The sequence below is a fragment of the Orbicella faveolata genome, unplaced genomic scaffold, assembly GCF_042242905.1.
Source record: "Orbicella faveolata isolate gen_17 unplaced genomic scaffold, um_ofav_v1 contig_25, whole genome shotgun sequence".
Lineage (NCBI taxonomy): Eukaryota > Metazoa > Cnidaria > Anthozoa > Scleractinia > Merulinidae > Orbicella > Orbicella faveolata.
The window spans coordinates 6,086,768-6,111,242 of record NW_028301553.1 but is presented as its reverse complement, the minus strand read 5'-3'; the positions used below and the strand labels follow the sequence as shown (position 1 = coordinate 6,111,242).

Genomic DNA, 24,475 nt, shown 5'->3' with positions numbered 1-24,475 from the left:
GAGAGTGTTGGAAATGCTTTCTTCTTAAACAAGCCTCCAGCAGTAGAACTAGTCGCAGGTACGACGGACTGGAAATTACCGCTACCAATCTAGAGTGGGACGAACCATAAGTAAAACCAGAGTGAAAGCTTACCGAACTAGAGTGGAACCGAGTAGTCGTAAGCAAACTGGAGTGAAACTAACCGCATGCAAAACCAAAGTGGTACTTATCTCAAGTAAGCTTGAGTGAAACTAGCCGACGCAAGAAAACCGGAGAGGAACTATATACTGTCAGACTGCAGCCCGGGCGTGGGGGTACTACTCCCTTATATGGGCTATATAGGTATGTGCGGCCTCAAAGGGTAGGGTTTCTCAGCTGTATTGGTAAAAACGGGGTATTGGCCATTTCGGTCTTAAATAGGGCATTGTTTTAGCACCCTAGTCTTGAATTCAGTATGTTTCTTAGAAGAAGCTACTTCTACTATGTAAAGAGTTGTGGATAAAATGTGTCTTTGCAACGAAATTTCTTGTATTCTGCGCGAAAAGAAAGGGTTCGGAAACCTTCTTTAGGTTAATTGATTCCCCACGAAAACAATACACCTGGTTTCCATTAGTGATTTTAAAATGTTGCTGCCTATCGGGAATATTGGGAAAATACATAAAGTTCGCAACTTTTTTATCACCGCGATCAACGAAATTCCCGCTATTTTTTCAAACTTGGAGCCTGGCGCACATTCTCGTCCCCAGAGGCAGCGCTCCTTTTTGGTCAGCTCCAACAATCGCGACCTCTAGGAAGGTCCAACACAGGAAATCCGCGATTCACGGACTTCCCGTCACTCTGCGCATGCACAGAGTCAAGTCTAACAAATCTGGCTGGCTGTGAAAACCAAACGATTACTCTGCGCGTGCTCAGAAAATCAGACCTTCCCAAAGGTCGCAATTCGTGGTCCTGACAGAAGGAGCGCGGCCTCTGGGAACGAGAATGCCTGGCGCACAGTCAAAACTCAGGCATACTAGTACGTTTTTCCACTCTAAAGTTACATATCCGAACCGTTTCGAAAATTTTCTTTCTCAGACCCCTCGCAACTCGTTCCAGATCTCTCAGGCAAATCGTCTTCAAAATGGCCGCCATTGACACCAGACGACACTAATAAGGTAAGTAAATCTTTATTCCGCTGATCAGATGTGAGGGCTCCCTATGAAATTTGCAAGGTTTTTTAAGGTCCACGACCTGACCACGTGCAAGTCTAAAGTTGAAACTGGAGTTAGTGGGCTTAGACCGCCCAGGGATTTAATGTGTTTTGATCCATGGCACGTGACATGTTCTCCTCCAATCGAAAAATGTATTTGGAGTTGGAAGAATAAACAAGTCCAATATAGCCTAGTTCCATCGCTCACCATTGCAGGCGGTGTCCTGAAACCTTGAGCTTTATCGGGAAAAGTAAATCATCGGTGAGTATTAATCTGTAATCAGAATTACTTTCAATTGTTGATTAGCACCCGATGCAACAACGTCTCATGAGCGGGTATTAGTATTTGCTGTTTATATGACCATTCTAGTCCGTTGTCGTGCACCCGTTTCCTCTTGTTGTCAAATGAAGTTCGAGAAGCTCATGAACAAGTTAATCATGAAAGCAGGGTGAAAATCTTATTTTGAACTACAGGAGCAATTATTTCATTGGCTGAGTACGTCAGAAAATATTGACAGTGGGAACACGGCCAACAGTTATCGATTAATAAACAGACTGTTGTTGGTCGCATGCCGTTACGTAATGGCAGTCAAAAAGTATTCACATTGTTCCGAGGAAAATTTTGGTGCTCTAAGTAGGCTGCTGCGGTTTTACGTGGGGGTAATTTATTTCCCAGTAGTTCATGATTTTTATAAACTAACGCGAATTTATCCTGGCAGCCCATTCAAGGCTTGGCAAACTCCATAAATACGAAAGTCAAAGTTTATAAATAAAAAAAACGACCGGATAAGGCTGAATACGGCGAAGCCTGACGAAAGTTTCCGTATGTTACAAGTTCGCCTGCCACTTATGTTAAGAGACGAGCCACTGATGAGAGCCTGTTTTTAACCGCAGAACAATGTTCAGGTCTATGATAAATAACGGTGCGAAGCCTTCGCCATTGCGACATGCACGACTAGGTTTTTCGAATTTCTTTTCAAACATGCTTTGTAGCCACATGACTTTTTGGAAATCCTGACTAAAAACAGTGGTATAAATAAATCAATGTTGCTCTTGCCACCCCTTTTTTGTCATGTCATATTTCACGTAGATAAACTTAGTCTAATGCTGTATTGATCCTTGGATTTCTAAGAAACTTAGATATTTATGATTTAATTATGCAGATCAAAGTTTCTTTCCAATGATGTTGAAACGAACTCGGAGGTCCTGCTATGACTCATATTATTTGATGCAGAAGTACTCCTAAAGATTATAAGTCTTAATCTAGCGTTTTATTTGGTGAAAACGTGGACAAGTTAGGCGAATTTGTGCAGAGTATTTTATTTCTTTGTTTCATTTCTCGGAAATCTGCATTGCCCTCAGTAATGGTTAACTATTTAAATATTAATGCTAAAATCTTCTAGCTCGATAAACAAACAAGTTATTACACCTTAGTTTTTCGGTCTGAAATAGGGTATGGTTTTAGCACCCTAGTCTTGAATTCAGTATGTTTCTTAGAAGAAGCTACTTCTACTATGTAAAGAGTTGTGGATAAAATGTGTCTTTGCAACGAACCATGAACAACCATGCATACCTTGACAAAATACATTCTCGCTAAGGACAAGAGTAAACGGGTTATAAACACGCGTGGAAATCCTGTGTTTAAGTGACGAAATTACCATCCAAAGGGGTGTTTGGAAAAACCGAATAGCGAATGGCGAATAGTCGCGAATAGTCCCGAATAGTGCAAATAGTCTCGAATAGTGGCGAACAGTCGCGAAAAGTGGCAAATAGTGACGAATAGTCGTCGATAGTCACCGCTTTAGACCTAATATCCAGCGTTAATTAATTATTTAAATAAACAACAGAATTTCACTGAATTTATTACCTTTTCTTCTCAGGACTCAGGCTAGTAGGCTGTCCATCGCCGACATTAAGAAAACAGAAAACACAAGGATAACCTAATAAAGACGTATTTACACTTTTGCAGCGGTTAAAACAGAAGAAATTACCTTTAGTAACACCTTTTGTCCTAATAAGCGTCTGTGCTTTTTAGCGGGAAAATCCCATCCTAAGTTGCTCGAGGTTGACTGCGAGATACTGGGTACCCTATTTGCTACTATTTGCCACTATTTACCACTATTCGCCACTATTCGCCACTATTCGAGACTGTTCGCCACTATTCGCACTATTCGTACTATTCGCTATTCGCTATTCGGGACTATTCGCTGTTCGCTATTCGCGACTATTCGCTATTCGCTATTCGGGTTTTCCAGACACCCCGTCCAAAGCAGTCCTTGAGTTTTCTCTCCTGCTTTTCGTTTGCCTGCTCTTCCACTTCGTATCTAGCTTTCCTTTTCTAATATACAAGCAGCTCGTCCGCGAAGAAGTCTTCCCCGTCGTCGCTTGAAATATCGCAAATTGCTCTCAAAGCTCTGAACAGTGAGTTCACAGTTGTCGAACATGCTCGATCGAAGTTTATTTCGGAGCCTTCCGAATCCAAACTTAACTCTCACTCCAGTGACGAGAAAGAAATGATTCTGAAACAAAACTTGGACCTTTTAGTCCCAAAGTATATTAAAACGATCAGTTTTGTTTTCCATTTTCTCGAGCAAATACAGAGAGCTGACTGAGGTGCCATCGTGTTTGGTTCCTGGGTAGACGTTATCAGCAACCGCCGCCCCAGACTTCCTAAAACGCGGTCGCGCAACACTTCAAAAAGTTTTTCGCCCAAATGCTTCGAATAACAAGCGGATTCGTTTTAGAGAAAAACTTTTTTTGGTGTTGGTGCACTTTAATCAGACACTTATCTTTAATTACATTTAGTTGTTAATTCTATTCCAAACGGTCACTGCTGAAGATGTATGTCGAAACATACGAAACGTCAAGTTAATGACTTTTGTTTTCCAAAATGCGTTTTATTTTCATGTTTGTCACCGCAGTTTGTGTGTTATTTCTTAATATGTAAAGGGCTGTAGATAAAATGTGTCTTTGCAACGAAATTTCTTGTATTCTGCGAGAAAAGAAAGGGTTCGGAAACCGTCTTTAGGTTAATTTTGTCTGAAAAAAATTGATTCCCCACGAAAACAATACAACTGGCTTCCATTAGTGATTATAAAATGTTGCTGCCTATCGGGAATATTGGGAAAATGTATAAAGTTCGCAACTTCTTTTATTAACACGATCAACGAAATTACCGCCATTTTTTCAAACTTGGAGCCTGGCGCACATTCTCGTCCCCAGAGGCAGCGCTCCTTTTTAGTCAGCTCCAACAATCGCGACCTCTGGGAAGGTCCAACACAGGAAGTCCGCAATTCACCGACTTCCCGTCACTCTGCGCACGCAAAGAGTCAAGTCTGAGAAACCTAACGATTACTCTGCCCGTGCTCAGAAAATCAGACCTTCCCAAAGGTCGCGATTCTTGGTGCTGACAGAAGGAGCGCGGCCTCTGGGAAAGAGAATGCCTGGCGCACAGTCAAAACTCGGACATGCATAATACGTTTTTCCACTCTAAAGTTACATATCCGAACCGTTTCGAAAATTTTTCTTTCTCAGACTCCTCGCAACTCGTTCCAGATCTCTCAAGCAAATCGTCTTCAAAATGGCCGCCATTGACATCAGACGACACTAGCAAGGTAAGTAAATCTTTATTCCGCTGATCAGATGTGAGAGCTCCCTGTGAAATTTGCAAGGCTTTTTCTGGTCCACGACCTGATCACGTGCGAGTCTAAAGTTGAAACTGGAGTTAGTGGGCTTAGCCCGCCCCAAGGGATTCAGTGTGTTTTAATCCATGGCACGTGACATGTTCTCCTCCAATCGAAAAATGTATCTGACTTGGAAGATTAAACAAGTCCAATATAGCCTAGTTCCATCGCTCACCATTGCAGGCGGTGTCCTGAAACCTTGTGCTTTATCGAGAAAAGTAAAACATCGGTGAGTATTAATCTGTAATCAGAATTACTTTCAATTGTTGATTAGTACCCGATGCAACAACGTCTCATGAGCGGGTATCAGTATTTGCTGGTTTATATGACCATTACATACATACATACATACATACATACATACATACATACATACATACATACATACATACATACATACATACATACGTACATACATACATACAACCTTTATTTATATACGATAAAAGACGTCAAAGCTAACAAGCTTGAGGGGTCGTGTACTAATAAGATACATAAAATAACTACAATTAATAGATAAATAATTAATACAGTTAATAAAAAATTAATACAAGAATTAAGTAATTCTAGTCCATTCTAGTCCGTTGTCGTGCACCCGTTTCCTCTTGTTGTTAAATGAAGTTCGAGAAGCTCATGAACAAGTTAATCATGAAAGCAGGGTGAAAATCTAATTTTGGGCTATATGAGCAATGATTTCATTGGCTGAGTACGTCAGAAAATATCGACAGTGAGAACACGGCCAACAGTTATCGATTAAGAGACAGACTGTTGTCGGTTGCATGCCGTTACGTAATGGCAGTCAAAGAGTATTCACATTGTTCCGAGGGAAAATTTTGGTGTTCTAAGTAGGCTGCTGCGGTTTTACGCGGGGGCGATTCATTTCCCAGTAGTTCATGATTTTTATGAAACGCGAATTTATCCTGGCAGCCCATTCAAGGTTTGGCAAGCTCTATAAATACGAAAGTGAAAGTTTATAAAAAAAAAAAAAAAAGCGACCGGATAATGCTGAATACGGCGAAGCCTGACGAAAATTTCCGTATGCTACAAGTTCGCCTGCTTCTTATGCTGAGAAGAGCCACTGATGAGAGCCTGTTTTTAACCGCAGAACAACGTTTAGTTCTATGAAAAATAACGTTGCGAAGCCTTCGCCATTGCGACATGCGCGACTAGGTTTTTCGAATTTCTTTTCAAACATGCTTTGTGATGACTTTTTGGAAATCCTGACTAAACACAGTGGTATAAATAAATCAATGTTGCTCTTGCCGCCCCTTTTTCGTCATGTCATATTTCACATAGATAAACTTAGTCCAATGCTGTATTGATCCTTGGGTTTCCAAGAAACTTAGATATTTATGATTTAATTATGCAGATCAAAGTTTCTTTCCAATGATGTTGAAACGAACTCAGAGGTCCTGCTGTGACTCATATTATTTGATGCAATAGCACTCCTAAAGTCCCAATCTAGCGTTTTATTTGGTGAAAACGTGGACAAGTTAGGCGAATTTGTGCAGAGTATTTTATTTCTTTGTTTCATTTCTCGGAAGTCTACATTACCCTAATGGTGAACTATTTAAATAATGCTAGAATCTTCTAGCTCGATAAACAAACTGGTGAATACACCTTAGTTTTTAAAATATAGATCGTTTTCACGTGACGTCATCACTTTCTAAAATCCAAAACGAAAGAGCCACCGAAGTTTTTGTCCTCATCAGGTACAAGAGGCGGTATATTTATATCTGTTTACAATTTTACAGCTCAATAGCGTGCTTCTTTTGGAATCCGGAGCATTTTGAATTTCAGGGTTATGGAGGTGCGTGACACAAGGCTATGATCGAGTTTGTCGAAAAATATATACTTATCCCATGATTTTGAGCCTTTTTAGAAGTTAAAGCATTAGGAAAAGTGCTTATGTAGATGCTTGTTTGATCAGTACTGATAATCAGTCGCCTAGATAGCCAAAGTAAGTTCCAGATGTTTACACTATTTTCCCGCCGCCATATTGGTGTACCACGGAGGTACACCAACATGGCGTTTTCATACTGGGCTCTGTAAATATCGGCGAAACATTTCGACGAATATCTGAAGTTTGGGGAAACGCACAGGCCTAAAACTTGGAGAAATGGCTTATTTAGTTATCTTCTATAACATCATAATTTCATAGCTTTTTCCACTGGATGGTTTTCGATTTATTTTTTCTTGCGTGACAGTGAAAACGATCTATTGCAAAAACAAACGCCATGAACACAAAATTTATCAAAAGTAGATATTTTTGACGACTAAACTCTAGAACGGGGATCAATAATTAAATGTTTATACCGTTCTCTATCCAATCCATGGTCGCAAACACATTTCAGCTGCTTCCTTGTTGTCGAATGAGGTTTAAGCAGCAAGTAAATTTTGAGTGTCTTGAGAACTATCTGAGGAAGTTAACCCATCACGGGCGATCTAAGCACTACTTTGGCCGGGCACTTCTTGGGGACAATATTCAAATGAAAAATTGACAAGTTTCTGTTTGCCTAAAGACGCTTTACATTGACTTGGTTTGATAAGCTGGCTGGCTGGCAGGCCCGGACAGGCGGGCGGGCGGGCTGATGAATCGATTGGGTGGAAGGTAGGTATTGTAGGTAGATAGAGTGTAAATTGGCAATTAGAATAGCTTTTTCAAACCTATTATTTTAGACAAGGTTTATAAATGATTAGAAACGCACTTGGTTAATTACTCCGGCCCAGGCCCTCAGGGCCAGGGCAGGAGTTGAAAATTCGGCTTGATCTGTAGTCGTCGCCAGAATTCTGCATTCTTGCGCAATAGTGTGACGTAATCCCAGGGCGCTTTGCTGGCGAGCTTTTCCACGGACCTATCACTTGCTCAACGTGACAGGCCACGCTCGTGGAAAAACTTGTGGAAAAGTACTGGCGGAAAAGATCGGTGGAATACTGTTTACTGGCGAGCGAACACTTTTGTAGAGGTAAGCTCAAGTGTTGTGTTTTCTTTGTTATGATTTTGAGTTGTGCTGTAGCTTTTCTCAAACACTGCAACATTCTAGCCTTCATATCGGCCGAATACAAATAAAAGTTGAATGCCAGTGAGATACCTTGAATGCCAAACTTATGAAAGTACACTGAATGCCTGCGCAAAAATCGATTGCACGAAAATGTACCACTCAGAACCTGAATGCCAGAATTCCTATGTAAACAAGTTAGAAGTGAATAATGACCGTAATTATTCTTGCTCAGAACTTGGCAAAGACAAGTCTATTTCAATAAAGGACTGTAGATCTCGATATGCTGAGTTTATTTATTATCATCGTGTTAAGGCTAGCTGCCATATAGTTCGATGTGATCGTGAACCAAGCAGAATTTCAGTGAAACGGCTTACTCGTGTTCTACAAAAAAGCAGGAAAATAAGGAGGTTAATTAAAAAACACATTATCAGGAATGTACCACGGTCATCTCGAATTCATCTTTATACTACATTTAGAAGTGCTCGTTCAACTGTTGATTACAGTTATAACACCGTTCAATGCAGATCTTCTCATAAGGTTAAACTAAGAAAAAAGCGAGTTTTCTCCGTGGGAATGAAATCTCATCTTGCTGTAGCATCACGCAGAGGAAATCGTAAGACTGCTAACCTGAAGTTTAAGCTGAAAGGAAACGGTAGATTTCCAAATGCATCAAGTAAAGATATTTCAACAGAATCACGGGTTTATAAGAATTTGAATCACAGAGTCAACTATTGCCAATCAAGCCTTTGTACGGATATAGAAAAAAATCCAGGGCCAGTTTCAGTTGTTCCTTCTCAAACACTCGATGCACCATATTGTCAAGGTAATGTTGCAGTGTTTGGTCAAAATGCTGGACAGCAATGTGTAGCCATGTCTTTACTACGATTATCAGTTGAGTAAGGCGAGATGAAAGTTTGGTCACCAAGTTTTAACGTAAAAATCATGTTGTTGTCACGAGCAACTGGCTCCGTATCCGTTGGCAACTTGTCCGCCTTTGACGTCAATTGGCAACAAAGTGCGCGAAATTGTAGGCGACGCGACAGGTGACCAACGGCTGTTGATATTGTTACCAACAGAAACGAGGTAAGTTGCCCGTGACAACAACACGATTTTTACGTTAAAACTTGGTGACCAAACTTTCGTCCCGCCTTACTCAACTGATAATCGTAGTATGTAGTCTAATATATAACAACAAGAATTCAATTACTTCTGCAGAAGACTTGGTTGAAATTATGAACATTGGTAATGAACTGTATTCTAGTCTATCAAGAATATCCAGAAACTCTTTTTTGATGTTAACAGAGTTACCAACAATGATTACAGTGTTCGACACTAATTACAAGCTGCAGTATAGTGAAAGTTATACTTGCAGGCTACATGCAAACAGCAATTATTCAATTGAAGACTTTCCTTACTCCATGCCCCTGGATAGGGCTTTGCACACTTTACTAGCAGAAACCTATAACTCATTCCTGTTGACAATAGAGAATACTACTGTAGCAATTTATCATACTTTAGATGGTACATTTAAAGTATTTGATTCCCATGCTAGAGATTCATTTGGTATGGCCCATCCTCAAGGAACATGTGTATTGTTGCATGCCCAGGGAATGAATAAATTAGTGGAATACTTTCAGACTTCATATACTGTTGATGCCATATTTGAGCTTAAAGGTTTACACATTTCTGTATCAGAAAATGAAGTTGTTCATAATGATAATGAGCCATTCTCATCCAATGATCAAAATGTGACCTGTCAAACAGCTGCAGTTAATGCAGATGTTACTATGGAAACTAATGCAAAATAGAACTGTGCCATATGTTTTTATTGTATCTGTTTTTCAATTATCAAACCATGTAGTAATTGGAAGTCAGTTACATTAGAAGCTGTTGTTGAACATGGAAATATATTTTACAAAGAAAACCTTGACATCAGTAACCAGCCCACAATTAATGAGTTACCAAGTAGGCTTAAGATCTATGACGCTGATGTAGATGTGGAATATAGTTCAAAACACCAAGGAATCCTTTCATGTGGTTCTTTGTCCACCAAACTAGTCCTTCAGAGGTTAATTTTAGAAAACAAAAACATGAATACTGGATTTCTTCTATGGATCTCTGGTTACTGTGTATGTTGTGTTTTTTGCCATTCTGGTCGTGGTACCACTAAAACAAAGAAGACAAAATATTTTGTAATGGAATTCCATGAAAATCAAGGACTTCAATTATTTGAAGACAATGATGTAGATTCCCTTATTCAAACATTGGGCAATGTTATAACAAACAAATTCAACTGTCATGAAGTAGAGTACTGTATTCAATTTTTATTGTGTACATCCCAATTAACTAATACTGGAAGGCAAAGAATTAGGAAAAAGCATATGTCAACTTCACAGAAAGTATTAGCTGCAAACAAACGCAAACGGAACTATGCTCAAATTGAACCTGCTAAGAAAAAAGTCCGCACAGAACAAAAAGCTTTATATTACAAAAATGTATTTTGTCATAAGAGGAAAGAAAACAAAACATCAGATCCAAATAACCAAACAAAACCTCACAATAAAAGATCCAAAAAAGTTCCAAAAGATCCGAATAAAACCTCACAATATGACTTGAGTCATTTTATTTCAATTTTCCATAAGAAGATTATGGAAGGTCCATACTACACATGTTCTGTGTGCAATAGACTACTTTATAGAAAATCAGTTATTCAACTTAAGGAAGCTAAATATAATGCTCGCTTTCTTTTCACAAATAAGAAATCATTTGATAACAATGAATACATTTGTAAAACATGTGACTTGAAGGTTTCAAAAGGAAAAGTTCCGTGTCGAGCTGTGTACAATAAACTACGTACATGGAGAGTCCAACAATAACAAGTCCAACATGTTCGACCATGTTCTTAAAAGAAAGCACACAGCTAAGTAACCACTGTATGGTTCGCCTAAACAACAAGCAATGGTTTTCAGCAAATACAGGAGTAAGTATCTAAACTGTACACTGTACAAGCATGCATTCCTTACTTTAAAAACGTTTCAATAATGATTTCATTTACCACCCTCCTTCCAATAAGCACCCCCATTGTAGAAGCGCTTCCCCTCGACTATCGTCTTGTTATTCCAATAAGTACCCCCTTCCTTCCTTACACTGACTGTCACCAGATTATGATATATAACAAGAACCATTTCAGTTCATTCCTCAATCCCAACATTTTATTAATTTTCAGGTCATTCAGCATCTCTTTAATTGGCAAACTCCCAAAATAAAGCCCACAGAGCAAGATGTCATCAACCTTCTCAATACAAAGTACATCTTACGACTGGATCTGGACAGAAAAGTAATTGAACATGCTACACCAGCTAAAGAAACACAAGGTGATTCCCAAGAACAAGAGTCACCATCAAAGAAAGTAAAAACACAGTAAAAGACTTGGAGTGACAAGACACTTAGTGGCCTCATAAACTCTTTATTGTTGTCTTAAGTGATACAACCTTCACAAAAATGACAAAATCACTTTGAAAAATTGTTGCAAAAACAAAGTACTACCGTGTTCTAGTTAATGTTTTACCATGTTTTAGTTCTTGCTGTGTCAGAAATTTAAAACTCTGATGGTGGAACCTTCACCAAAGCACTACCATGTTCTAGTTAATGTTTGCCATGTTTTAGTTCTTGCTGTGTCAGAAATTTAAAACTCTGATGGTGGAACCTTCACACAGTCACAAGATCACTTTGAAAAGTACCACCATGTTGTAGTTAATGTTTAGCATGCTTTAGATAATGTTGGACCACACATTATGACATTTACAATACTGGTCTTAATAATTGTTGTTCCAAATACACAGTCACAAAATCATTTTCAAACATTGCCAAAACACAGTACTACCATGTACTAGTTAGTGTTTTAATATTAATATTTTGGTAAATGCTTGACTACGTTTTATCATGTTTTAGTTAATGTTGTACAAGAGATTTAAAGTGGAAAATAAGCCCATTTTATTTCCACCATACAAGAACAATATTAGCCTTCCTAATATTATTCTTATTATACCGTTCTTAGTTTTCGTAGAATCTGTTTCGTTGTTGTTCCCGTACAATTTTACATAGTTTCCTGCCTTCTACTTATCACCATGTTAACTTATTTTCTATAAGGAAAATAAAACTGTTAGTTAATAATAAGAAAACATTTGTATTTTATTAGGGGAATGCAGGGAAAGAAACACTAACAATTATGCAGCTTTTGTAATTACCTTCACAACCTAAACCTAAAACAGAGTGGTTCATGGTTCGGCGCATGTGCACCCTCATTAGATTTATGGATTGAAAAACCCCTAGTCAGATGTACTTCAGTAATCACATGTTATAATTAGTCCAAACCAAACATTTCCTTTACCATATTGAAAACTCAAAATGCAATTATACGTGTATCATAAAGCCAGCACTTTGCTCAGCTATCTGTACCACACCAGTTCATCACAGGTAAACCCCCGCCCCACCCACCCATTTATAATCCAGAACAGGAAGAGCCAAATATAAGAGCCAAATATAAGAGCACAACAAGAAAAAAAAAGTTATCTTCCAATTCCAACCCAAATCCTAAAATAGCCCAACTGAATGCCCAACAGCCCATTGTTTATTCTAAAGCATACATACATATCATTTTGGCATAAATCAACCCCCCAACATCGATCTCAAACGCGAAACCTACATACCCCTAAAATGGCCGGAGTGTACGCCCAACAGGCGTCTTGTTTCAATTAATCCATTCTTCCTAGATTATGCACTGGCTGTACTTGAAATATGCTAGAACCGTCATCAATGTTGTTCTCCTTGTCTTGGACGTGACGGGCATTAAAATATCTTTGAGCAGCTTTGCCAGGTCACGCGCAATAGAAAAAGCCTGTGATTTTCTTGGGATGAATCCAGAGGCCAGGATGGCGATAGAGACGTTTATTTCGGATTTCAAAACTGCGTGGGAAAGAAATGATACATGGGAAATGGCTAAAACCATATTCGAACTTATCAAGAAGCTCCAGGCATTTGGACTCCTATGGATGATCATTGAGAGTATGGTCTGCGAGATGAGCAAGTGGGATTGGTTCATGACTGCTGTTCAAGTGTCTTTCACTGTCACTGCAACGCTCGCCACAGACGGATTGGCATTGACAGCGAAGATTTCAAGTGTAGTTCTCTCAGCCAAAAGTTTGATTGATCTAATTAAGGATGTTTCCTAGTTTGTAACGCCTTCATATATCCAACAGTCCTTGTGGAGAGCCAAAAGCAATAACCTTCCCTGCAAGCGCTAAATATATCATGTAGAATTGAATGATAGCATATTCGTTCCTAGAATGTATACTCCAAATTCAGTTATTCGCTGAGAGACCTTAAAAACACTTGTTTCTAGATAAAACACTGTTTTAATACTATGGCTGAAAAATATAAGCTAACCATAGGCAAACCAGAGGGGACCTAACCGCAAGTAAACCAGAATAGAACAAACCGCAAGCCAGCTGAGTTAATATTGTTACTGGTAAAAAATGTATTAAGAAGGAGGTATTCGCGTATAATGACTGATTTGGAGACTAAAAACATTATAGCTTAATTGTTTTGGTGCAGGAACAAAAAGGGTCACATTATAAATGTAACATATGTATTCGGGAATATTAAGATCACCTCTAATAGCGTAGATCAATTGGTATTTTCTCCTAGTATGAGAAGATGGTTTTACTTAACTTGTTGAATACTTACGCTGAGTTGTTATTAGTACCGATCAACATATGCTTTCTCTTATCGTGAATTCGGCGTAGAGCAGATGTCCTGTTTCTGTGGTAAATATTGTTTTAGTAAAGAATGTTTGCATGTAGTTAGTTACCTTATAAAAATAACAGTTATTTGTTCTCGTATTAAAAGAATGATTGCCTTTTTACTTGGTTGGATGATTACGCAAGAATTTCCTGGAAATTACCTTTCCCTTATATTTTAGGTTTTTTAGGTTGACTTTTTAGAGTAATATTGCCAAATTTACGATAAGGGAATTTTTTCCTTGACCTTAATTACAGAGCTGTTTAACACCTTTTCAGCGTGAACAACTATAGTTCCTTATCTTACTCCCTGAATTTGTAATTGAGACAATCATTCTTGGAACACGTACTCCTGTAATTCAGGGAGCAGGCGGTACCTTAAGTCCGTCCCTTGTTCTCCAAATGTAATGTTTATCTAGTTGTTCAACGACAACTCTCTACGTAAGTTAATTGTTAAGTTTAGTTTTGATGCTAGAAACATGTTGTTTATAATAATAATTTTTGTATTCCTGGTTTAATTTTACTTTAATCAGATCTAACTGGAACAGTGTAAAATTGTAGTCAGAAAGTCATTTTGTAAAGAGCTAACAATGCGAAGGAAAATATGTTAATGTAAACCGTATTTAGAGATGATCACGATTCGCCAGGAAGTGTAACACGATGGTTGACGGACATGGCCTTGACAGGTCGGTTGTTGCAGCTTTAAACTGCAGATGTAAAAACGTTTTGTTGTTAATTTTTATGCATAAAGTTAAGTTCAGCAGAGAGTGTTGGAAATGCTTTGTCCTTAAAGAAGCCTGCAGCAGTAGAACTAGTCGCTGGTAGGACGGAGTGGAACTTACGGCTACCAATCCAGAGTGGAACGAACCGTAAGTAAAACCAGAGTGAAAGCTTACCGAACTAGAGTGGAATCGAGTAGTCGTAAGCAAACTGGAGTGAAACTAACCGCGTGCAAAACCAAAGTGGTACTTATATGGAACCGAGTATTCGTAAGCAAACTGGAGTGAAACTAACCGCATGCAAAACCAAAGTGCTACTTATCTCAAGCATACTTGAGTGAAACTAGCCGGCGCAAGAAAACCAGAGAGGAACTATATACAGGCAGACTGCAGCCCGGGATGGGGGGTACCCCCTTATATGTGCTATATAGGTATGTGCGGCCCCAAAGGGTAAGGATTTTCAGCCGTTTTGGTCATAAATAGGGTATCGATTTTGGCCATTTCGGTGTTAAATAGGGTATGGTTTTAGCACTCTAGTCTTTAATTGCGTATGTTTCTTAGAAGAAGCTACTTTTTCATCGTTATTAATAAGACTGTCAACAAAAGCCCTTCATAACTTGAACTGTGCCTGCCACAACGGGCATAAATAGGGTATTAATTTTTGGTCAGGTCATATATAGAGTAGCAAAAATCGCAGATTTTGGTCATAAATAGTGTCAGGGTTTTGGGAAGTGGGCCGCACACCCCCGCCCAACTTTTCTGGGAGTACCGCCCCGCCCCCCGGGGAGACTGCAGTAGAACTAGCTCTAAGCCGCCCAGTGAACTGGGGTGCAGGGCTCTAGCCTAACAGCGCATATTTGATTCTGGAATATCGGTTTATTCAGAGCTAACTAAAAAAAAATTACTATGCGAAAATAATTACTGATGGTGAAGACAATACAGTATAATGATTTTTCTCTGTGCGTGAGAGGAGGAATTCATCAAAACGTGCATTAAGAATTATCTCACCTTGCCGGGGAGCCGGGTAGGAATCGTTGCGTTGAGCTACTTTATATCGTTGAATGAACGTGTCGTCTTTCTTCCTCTAGAGCAACAATTAACTTTCAATAATTCGCCTCCACTCACTCATATATGACAAGAAAAGTTGTTGTAAGTAAGTTCAAACGTTGTTGGTTAAGCTGTGAAAGTTTGAAATTCCCAAAGAATATTGTTGCTGATTTAGAAAAAACACTAGCTGACTGGTAGTCGCTTAGACATGGTCATTCCCAAACAATCCCGTAAGTGCTTCCGCTCCCGAGGCTCTCTTCCAAACAAAAAGAGCGACATCGAAAGCGTTATTAGTTTACGAAGAGCAATGACCCACAATGATTAGGGAAAAACAGAATGCTAAAAAAACAAACTTTTGTCGTGCACACGATACGAAAAAACATCCTGCTGAAAACTCGGTTCTCGTGACGCGCCAGAAATGACTCTAAACAAGAAAGCCAAGAACGACACAAGCGAGGCATAGCTTGTGCCAGGTGTTCGGTGTGTACGTAAATATCGCCGCAATATGCTACACAGAGCGGCGCAACGACAAGGTACAAAGGAGAGACGTACCGCTATTCCTTTTCATGCAACCCAGTACGAGAATTTTTCTCATGTACATGAGCGAATAAGTATGGCTGTTCGCGTGGACACTGCAAGCCATCACTTGTTATTAGTAACAGGATGCTGTGATCGGTCGCGGTAAAAGTCTTTGAAAAGCCGTTTCACAGGCGCACAGTTAGGAAGATAGACGCCCCGAGTTATGGGCTCTATTTTTGAAATAAGTCTCTCAAAGCACAGTTCTTTAATTTAACTTTCCAACTATCACAATGTGAAAGTAGGATTTATCCCCACTCCTAAATACAACAGAGTTAAAACCTGCGCGTCACAGTCGATCCTGAAAAGGACTGTTATCGATGACAACGACTGACGAGTCGACAACCTGAGCGGAAGTCATCATCAGAGTCACGTGAAAGAGTGTTTTTGCCAATGGAAAAAAATATATAGATTTAGGCCAGCCTAAAAGCGTAGCTCCTGGGCCGGGTTGTTCAGAGCCCGACTAAGCTAACGTTAACCCAGGAAAAGGTAGAATTTTGATTTGAGTTTTGTAACTTTGCGGTGAGGTTTTCTGTGTATTATTTGGCCTTCTGTTTCGAGTTTTAATAATCACAATATACACAAAACAAAGCAGCGAAAAACATTTGTATAGAGAATAAAGTTATAATTCGGTTAACTTTTAATCCTGGGTTAGCGTTAACCGGCTTCCGAACAACCCGGCCCCGTTTTCAACAAGTTAACCTGACGTGAGCTCGCGATCCAATCGAAAACCAGCACTTGGTCAGCGTTCAACTTCAAAAAACACGTGACCTCGATGAGCCCTAAACTTGAGCTCGCAATATGGTCACGTGATACTGGTCAGCGGATACCTTGTTTTGACAGGTGTCAATTGATCATAACATGGATGTCCAAAACCAAAGAGGTACACGGTAAACCAAGGCTGCAGGTCTCTGCCAGCCTATTATTTGGAGTATGACCGCCATGTTGCGCGACTCCAACGTCGTCGTCGTGCGTACGCGCCCAAGAGCAATACCGCTAGCCATGATAACCATGAGAAAATCAATTCATGGGTTTCCTTTTCTTTCCCATAGGAGTATGGGGCTCCGCTTTGCGGCCCTTCGGGCCGCCGGAGCTCCGTTAAAAAAAACAACTACCGACACAAAACATCAAACAATTTCATTACTGTAGGTAAAATGCGTCGTTTGCAAATTATGTGCTTACATGGACAAAAAGGCTAAATTCTGTAACATTCAGATAACAACGTTCGCAAAGGGCTAGGCTTGGACTTACCCAAGAAAAATACCCTTATTTCATGCATGTACAAGACAACGCATTAACTTCATGTAAGCAACACGAAACAATTACGAGTTTTTCCCATTATCATGGATTATAAAGTTCTAGGTTTAAAATGCCATCCATAAAATATATACATCTCTAAACGAAAACTATATGCAATGGTAGTAAACCTTCTCACAGACTGGGGACGGTCTAATGGCAGCACGTTTTCGTAGTCTGCCTTTATTTTCCCCCGCTGTGGTGTTAAGGAATGGATGATAAGGAAATACGAAAGGAAGAACAAATTACATACTACTTCCCAGGTAAAAGCGTTGAAAGAAGCAGTGGTAGTAGTTCTCCAGAAACCGAGAAGCCGCCTGCAAAATCCGTGAAATTACGAAACCTAACATAGCGGATTTGGCAGTTCTGGAAAGTCTTAAACAACATCCAAGAAAACACGAACAAACTGCTTGAAGAACATGAAGTTATTCGTGAACAGTACAACGATCTTCAGATGTCACTGGAGTTCCATATTACTAAAATGGAGAAATTAGCGACGGAGAAAAAAGAGCTCAAGACTGAAATCAATTCCCTTAAGAAATCCTTAAGCCAAACTATCGAAGAACGAGACCAGTTGTACGTCAACTTGGGGATGGCGATTGATCAAATCGATGATCTCGAACAGTACACCCGCAAGCACAATTTGGAAATACACGGTACACCTGCAGAGCAAACAGGCGAAAACCTTGCCGAGCAACTGTTATTACACTTGGAAAAGCGCTCCGGCAATGTTCCGATTCGAGATGACGACATCGATATTTGTCACAGATTGTCTACAGGCAGGAACCGAAGCAAACCCAGGCCGACTATTGTCAGATTCAAATCATATCGTGCAAGGAAGGAGCTATATGCAGCTCGCAAAAGTCTCAAGAATCAAAACTTGAACGGAACTTTTCAAGGCGCTGGTATCGTATACGCCAACGAAAATCTGACAAGAATGCGGCGCGAACTCTTTGCTTAAGTCTGGAGGCGCAAGAAGGCGGAGCAGTGGCACAGTGCTTGGACAATAGACGGTAAAATCCTTATGAAAATATCATTAGCTGACCAACCAGTTAGAATTTACAGCCAAGAGGATTTAGATAGGTTTTAAATTTATTCTCAGTTTCTCTCTTCGTTAATGGTTCAATCTCGCTGGTTATTCCATGGTTATTGCATCCATTTATGAAGAAAGTTGCGCGACTTTTTCCTGCTTTGTTTACTTTTTCTTATTGTTCTTTGCCTTAATTAGAAAACCTGCGATCGGGCTTTCTTCTTCTTTTTCTTGAGTGTCTCTTTTTTGTTGTTGGTTGGCTTGTTTTTGGCGAAGAACGCTTGATAGCAGGTTATCAATGAACTCAAAAATCTGAATTTCTAACTCACGCGCGGGGAATTGTAGAAGAGAACAACCAAAACTAACGTGGAATTTTGGCGTATACCAACAATATCTCTTCTATACAAGCCGCTAAGCGCCTCAATCAGTATGTGCATTTTTTCAGGTTTTTTGTTTTGTGTAATGTTCGTTTGTAGTATCTTGGTTTGGCACACCTGGATAAAGCGTGTTTGGTTGCGGCCTTACAAATGTTAGAGTTTTTAAATTGTACAAGCTGTGATGAGTGTGAAATACATTTCTCTGAATATTGGAGGCATCAACAAGGTGATCAAACGGAGAAAATTATTTCGGTGGCTTCATAATGGTAAATATGATGTTATATTTTTACAAGAAACTTATAACGACAAAGCAATTGAAAATGTCTGGCGAGGGGAGTGGGAACGAGACATTTTCTACTCCCATGGTTCAAAACATAGCAGAGGCGTGATGACTCTCATTCGACCAACTCTAAAAGCTGAAAATATTAGCATAACCGGTGACAAAAACGGGAGAGTCCTTATTGTTAATCTTACAATACAAGATGAAGTGTTTTTGGAAAGATTTCCGTACAACCCCATACATTTATTATGCATTCTGAATTATTAACTATGTATGCGCTCTATTGTTTTTGAAGACAATAGTAACTCCCTAAGGTATTGAATATATACATTGATAATTACTACTTACCGTGTGAATAAAAGAGGATTTGATTACGTGCTGTCGCGAGCGTTGTCTTTTCGCCGATTCTCTTCTCCCCTAGTTCCATTCTTCTCTGTTTTTCTTCTCCATATTACCCAGGCTCCTTACGGATCTTTTTTCCTCCTTTTTTTTCTTGTACCTCATCAGGTCTCGAACCACTTACCTTTCGCATACCTCTCGCTTACCAGTCTCTCTTCTACACCACTACACTACGAGGTTCAGTTGAGAATTACCCCCCTACCCTTCTTTAAACTCTGCCGCGAAACCAAAGCCTGCTTCCTTGTTCCGGTAGGGCAAAGGGATAAAGACACACTCTTGCCCATCATATACGCGCCCACATATTGCCGGGGACACGCCTGATGAGCGAAATGTGGAAAGCTTACGACTGCCTAAAAGACGAGGCCTATAGTCATCTCACAGTCAACCACAACCTTAACTTCGCAGACCCAGACACAGGTGCGCACACCCAGCGCATTGAAAATACATGGTGGGGAGTCAAACGAAGTATGCCTCGTACAGGAACATCCAAAGATCTCTTCGAAAGCAATCTACAGGAATGGTTGTGGCGTCAGCACTATGGAGATGATCCTTTTGGAAACATTATGGAGATGATCCTTTTGGAAGCATATCGCCGACTTATACGAAGTGCCCAAAGATGCGTAAATTGTTCCTCGTACCACCGTATGCACTGTTCGTGATCTGATCGCCACTTCATGGAGGAAAGAAACAAAATACAGAGCTTCAGCTCATGGGCCTGAATTTGAGGAAGGAAATCAAGGGGAAAAAAACGCGCAGAGACGCGACAGTTAAGCTAGAATTTTATTTCACTTTGTTTACATTTACAAAATTAGTATAATAGTCGCTAACCCGCGCAACAGATTATAGCTAACCGCAAGCAGCCGGTTTTGCTTAGGTCTAAAACAGTATTTTAAGCTTTTTAAACTAGAGAACAGGTCTAAATCGTTATTATTTTAAGCAGTTTTAAGCCTGCGCTCAGTTTAAAAATACGGTATATGCGCCCAAAATTATGATATTTCGTTTCGGTTTTCCATAATTTAGACCTAAAACTCGAAAAATTATTCGAAGTCTCCAAGAAATCGTTCCGTTTTTGCGTATTTTAGATAGAAAATTCGAAAAAAATCTAAGTCTAAAAGTATGCGACACGAAAAAAAAGGTAAAATTTAGAGTTATTCAAATCAGATAAGTCTCAAAGGAGCGCTGTTGTTTTCGCTATTGTTTAGTTAATGTTTAGTTAAACAAAGAGCTGTATACATAATAAATGTATGGGGTTATACGGAAATCTTGCCGAATAATTCGACATCATAAGGACACAAACACTATATTTATGACCATGATTGCACCTGAATCAAAATTTCAGAGGAAAGAGGGAACAAGCAAAAGCCTGAAAGCCTGGAGCGTGACAAAGTTCTCCTGTGAAATCTTGCTTGGGATTAGCAAATATATACCTGACGTACGCTCCTCCATGTCTGGTTTAAAGCGCATTTTCAAACCGTTACTGTAGGGAAGGACGGCTGAAGTGACAGCAACAGCGCAGTAAATTTAAAAACTGAGGCAACACTGGCACTGTGGCTACAAAGAAGCACGAAACATAAAATACTGCTAACTGCAATATTTTCTCGCTCGGAATATAATTTTTAAGCAACTGCAAACAGGGCTGTGGAAACTGGCCGGAGTCTAGGTAAAATTGCTTAGAAAATTGAAAATTCATTTCCTCATCATCTCAGAGCAATGCGGTTTGACCGTCAAAGTTTTCATATACACAAGAATGAAAATGACATTTCATTTTAACCGACTGGTCGCACTTGGCAGGATTGGCAGGAAAACAAGCAGAGTCATGCAATAATTATTCACTAGAAAAAAAGTATTTGCTTCTCCAGTATTCCAACAACATGCAGCAACTTACTTTCGACGATTCCCGCGGCGCGAGCGAAGGACAACTCGCACTGAACTTCACGGCGTGGTCACAAGTCCGTTTAGAGGCTAAAGTTGGAAGGCTAGCAAAATTTAGAAATAAAACTAAAGCTATATAACAGATAAATGAATAGAAATGATACAAAAAAGATAGACAAGGTGAACTTTTCTGAAGGAAGAACATGAAAGATGTCCGCGGCTTCGCTTCACAATACAACGATGTGCAACATCTAAACTAAGGGTGTGTCATTTGACGCCTCTTTATGTACGAGATTAAAATTCATTGCACGCTGCTTCGAGAAAAAAATTTTGAATCAAACAAAATGCATCGTAAGCTAAGGCGTCCTCAGAATGTTTGCGTTACGATTTTTGAACCTTTAATCACTTCAACAATGCCTTGAGAAAAGCACGCACTCCGATTATATCATCAATGCGGAATGCTATTTTTGTTGGAATAAGCGCGTCGCTGACTTTTTGTTTGCAAGCTTTTAACATCAGGGTATATTCAGAATTCTCACATTAGATGGATTCTTAATGAATTTTTTTTCAAGAAAAGCAAACGAATGAATATTACTGTAATGTGATTTAATAGATGCAAAACTTCTGAGCGTGGAACATGTTGTTTTATAGTACTCCGCTAACTTCAGTACTTGAAACGGGCGCAGTATTCAGATATCGGAAAAAAGACGCCGCAGCTTTTTGTGCGGTACGTGAGGATGCCGTTCGGTTGATTTCTTTTAGTTTTGGGCAAGCATGAATTTTTTTCGGCATTTCACTGTTAAGAAAACGAGGCTCTACCTGCCTGCTGAGAGGCTCTCTTGCTTATATATTCAGTAGTGTGCTTATATGGATTTTTTCTCTTTTAATAAACTTTTATTTGCAAACAGTAAAGCCAGTTACATAACTTACACTACTAATACTTACACAACTACCATTACAATACATCTACGTATACAGCTTAAAATACAAACACAGCTACTTTACATTGCTTGCAATAGGCCCTTTGCATGATCCGGTCACATGGTACAAAATCACACATGCTGGTGAGCAAGTTGCACTGTGGGACTTCCAAAACAATGCAACTCGTACCAGTCCACCTGGACCTGCCTTTGTTTTGGAAGTCCCACTGCGCAACTTGCTCACCAGCATGTGTGATTTTGTACCATGTGACCGGATCGTGCAAAGGGCCTATACCTATAAGATATTTTACATTGTTTTCGGTCAGTACACTACAATGCTCATACAGCTACTTTACACTATTTATACAATACTGAATACCTAGCATTTTTTTTAACTTTCGATACATTGGATGTTATTATAACGGAACAATTATATATGGAAGAGAGAAAAATTAAAATAAACAAAACTTAAATAAAAATGAAAGACGAACTAGAAAAAATAGAAGTAGCACATCCTCTGAGACAAAGATATTTGGGGCAGCTCATATACATAGTGTTGTCCATTTTGCTCTGAATTTCGTCAATGTATTATTTTTAAAGCAGTTGTACGTTCACAAAGGATCTTTTCACTGAGTAACAAGCTGAAAATTTCAAAGCTGAGAGAGGCTTTGTTTAACCACGAAAGATAGATGTGGTATTTACAAAATGGTTAAGGGCTTGAAAAAGATTCGATTCTGGTTGATAACCATATAAAATATCTGTAGCATTTCAAGCGACAGTTTCCGATCGCTTTTCGTTCCACCAGTCGATTACCATTTGCCAAAAAGTTTGAGTTCTGGGGCATTCATATAGGAGATAAAGTAAATTTTGGTAGGGGTGACTACAACGATCACAGCTCGGAGATGTTTTCAACTTCATTTTGTAAAGTTTGTTGTTAGTGGGTAGAATGTTATGTACCTTATATTGAAAACATCTAAGTTTATTTTCCATTCGTGACCTTGAAGGGTAATTTATAGATAGTCTTAACCGGGAGATTTTGTTTAACTAGTTTCATTTCTACGTTTGGGGTTTGAAGAACAAGCATTTTACTTCGTTATCAAGGAGGGAGTTATTAAATTTCCAAAACCCTGGACCAGACGATTTTTGGTTGTTTATTTTTATTCGAATCATAATAAGACTTCACATCTGTTTTACTAGTGCGAGGAATTATGTGCTTCGAAATAAGCCAATAATCTCACCTACATCTTATCTTTCCCGAGCTGTTCTGCCAAGTAAATCGTGCGTCGTTTGGATGTTGGAGTCTCCAAATGTCGACAAGGTTTAAATTATTGCACATTTTGACCATGCTTTGAATGGCGTTTTTCCTACTGCGTACATCTTTTCCACCTATTTTATCAATATTTTTGCGAGAACAGTTTAAGTCTCGTCCCAGTAGGAGATTTGCATTTACATGAGGGCGTAACTGGCAAGATTCCAAAGTAAAATATAAATCCATTTTCGAAAACGCGTCTCCGTCATCCTTGCGTGAGATGTCCAACTCGCTGTGATCGCGGCCAAAAGAACTAGGGCTGGTAAGGAAATCGCGAATTTGCATAATTTCCGGAAAAGAGGACAACCTCCAAATTTGCGAACATTTTTTCCTGGAAATTTCCGTTCTATTTGATTTTCATCGCTGACTTTCCAGAATTTTCGGTTGAATGGTTCGCTTTTCGGAAAATTTCAACCATGTCTGGATTTTCTGAATTCTTTCCCAAGGAAGTTTCCGTTCCAATTTTTTATCGAATGGAAGAGCCCCGGGTGTAACAGTAATATCAGTTCCCCCGTACCCAAATCCCTAGTGTTTTAGTTATCCCCAGTATAGGGATACCCAAAACACTGAAAGCGTCAGATACCCTAGCCTGGGGCAAGTGAAATCATTCATAATTCTGCTCAAAAACCATTTAACCTCCAACGAAGTTTTGTCTCAATAAATTAAAGCTTTCTTAATCTTGACATAAACGCATAACGTCGCTGAAAATAGTCGCAATTTATAACAGACTGTCTGATCCGAGTCCGCAGTTATAACGACATGCAAAACCGGATTTGTTTGCCGTTATAACTGCGGAGTCGGATCAGACAGTCTGTTATAAACTGCGGCTATTTTCAGCGACGTTATGTGTTTTGATTTATTGAGACAAAGCTTCGTATTTTTACTGGGGATATAGCCTACGTGTAGCCGTACCCAACGCCCGAGGAAAAACGGGAGGGAGGGAACGTCGGCTACTTGGGATACCAATCGGGGATAACTCTAAACTGTGACAGCATTGA

General features: G+C 39.4%; 1 protein-coding gene and 1 pseudogene across 3 annotated transcripts; both read left to right on the top strand.

Moving 5' to 3' along the window:
• The first annotated feature begins 1,329 nt into the window (after nucleotides 1–1,329).
• LOC149108724 (uncharacterized) lies at nucleotides 1,330–12,035 on the top strand. Of its 3 annotated transcripts, XR_016208540.1 has the most exons (4): nucleotides 1,330–1,431; nucleotides 4,704–4,783; nucleotides 5,036–7,818; nucleotides 11,081–12,035. XR_016208540.1 is itself a non-coding variant. In XM_089293958.1 (2 exons), exons 1-2 carry the CDS (start codon nucleotides 10,712–10,714, stop codon nucleotides 11,276–11,278), a joined length of 321 nt encoding a protein of 106 aa, XP_089150084.1. In that variant the 5' UTR covers nucleotides 8,972–10,711; the 3' UTR covers nucleotides 11,279–12,035. The 3 variants fall into 3 exon arrangements, 1 of the variants encoding a protein (XP_089150084.1); XR_016208539.1 differs by having other exon boundaries at nucleotides 4,704–7,818; XM_089293958.1 differs by lacking the exons at nucleotides 1,330–1,431; nucleotides 4,704–4,783; nucleotides 5,036–7,818 and adding an exon at nucleotides 8,972–10,834.
• Nucleotides 12,036–17,501: 5,466 nt separating this feature from the next.
• Nucleotides 17,502–18,460, top strand: LOC110065739 (uncharacterized; annotated as a pseudogene).
• The last annotated feature ends 6,015 nt before the right edge of the window (nucleotides 18,461–24,475 follow it).

Bases quoted from the DNA above. Each gene is read 5' to 3' on its own strand.
- LOC149108724 (XM_089293958.1), top strand. From the start codon at position 10,712: ATGGAGAGTCCAACAATAACAAGTCCAACATGTTCGACCATGTTCTTA. The intron at 10,835-11,080 runs GTAAGTATCTAA...ATTAATTTTCAG, and splicing joins GGTTTTCAGCAAATACAGGA to GTCATTCAGCATCTCTTTAA.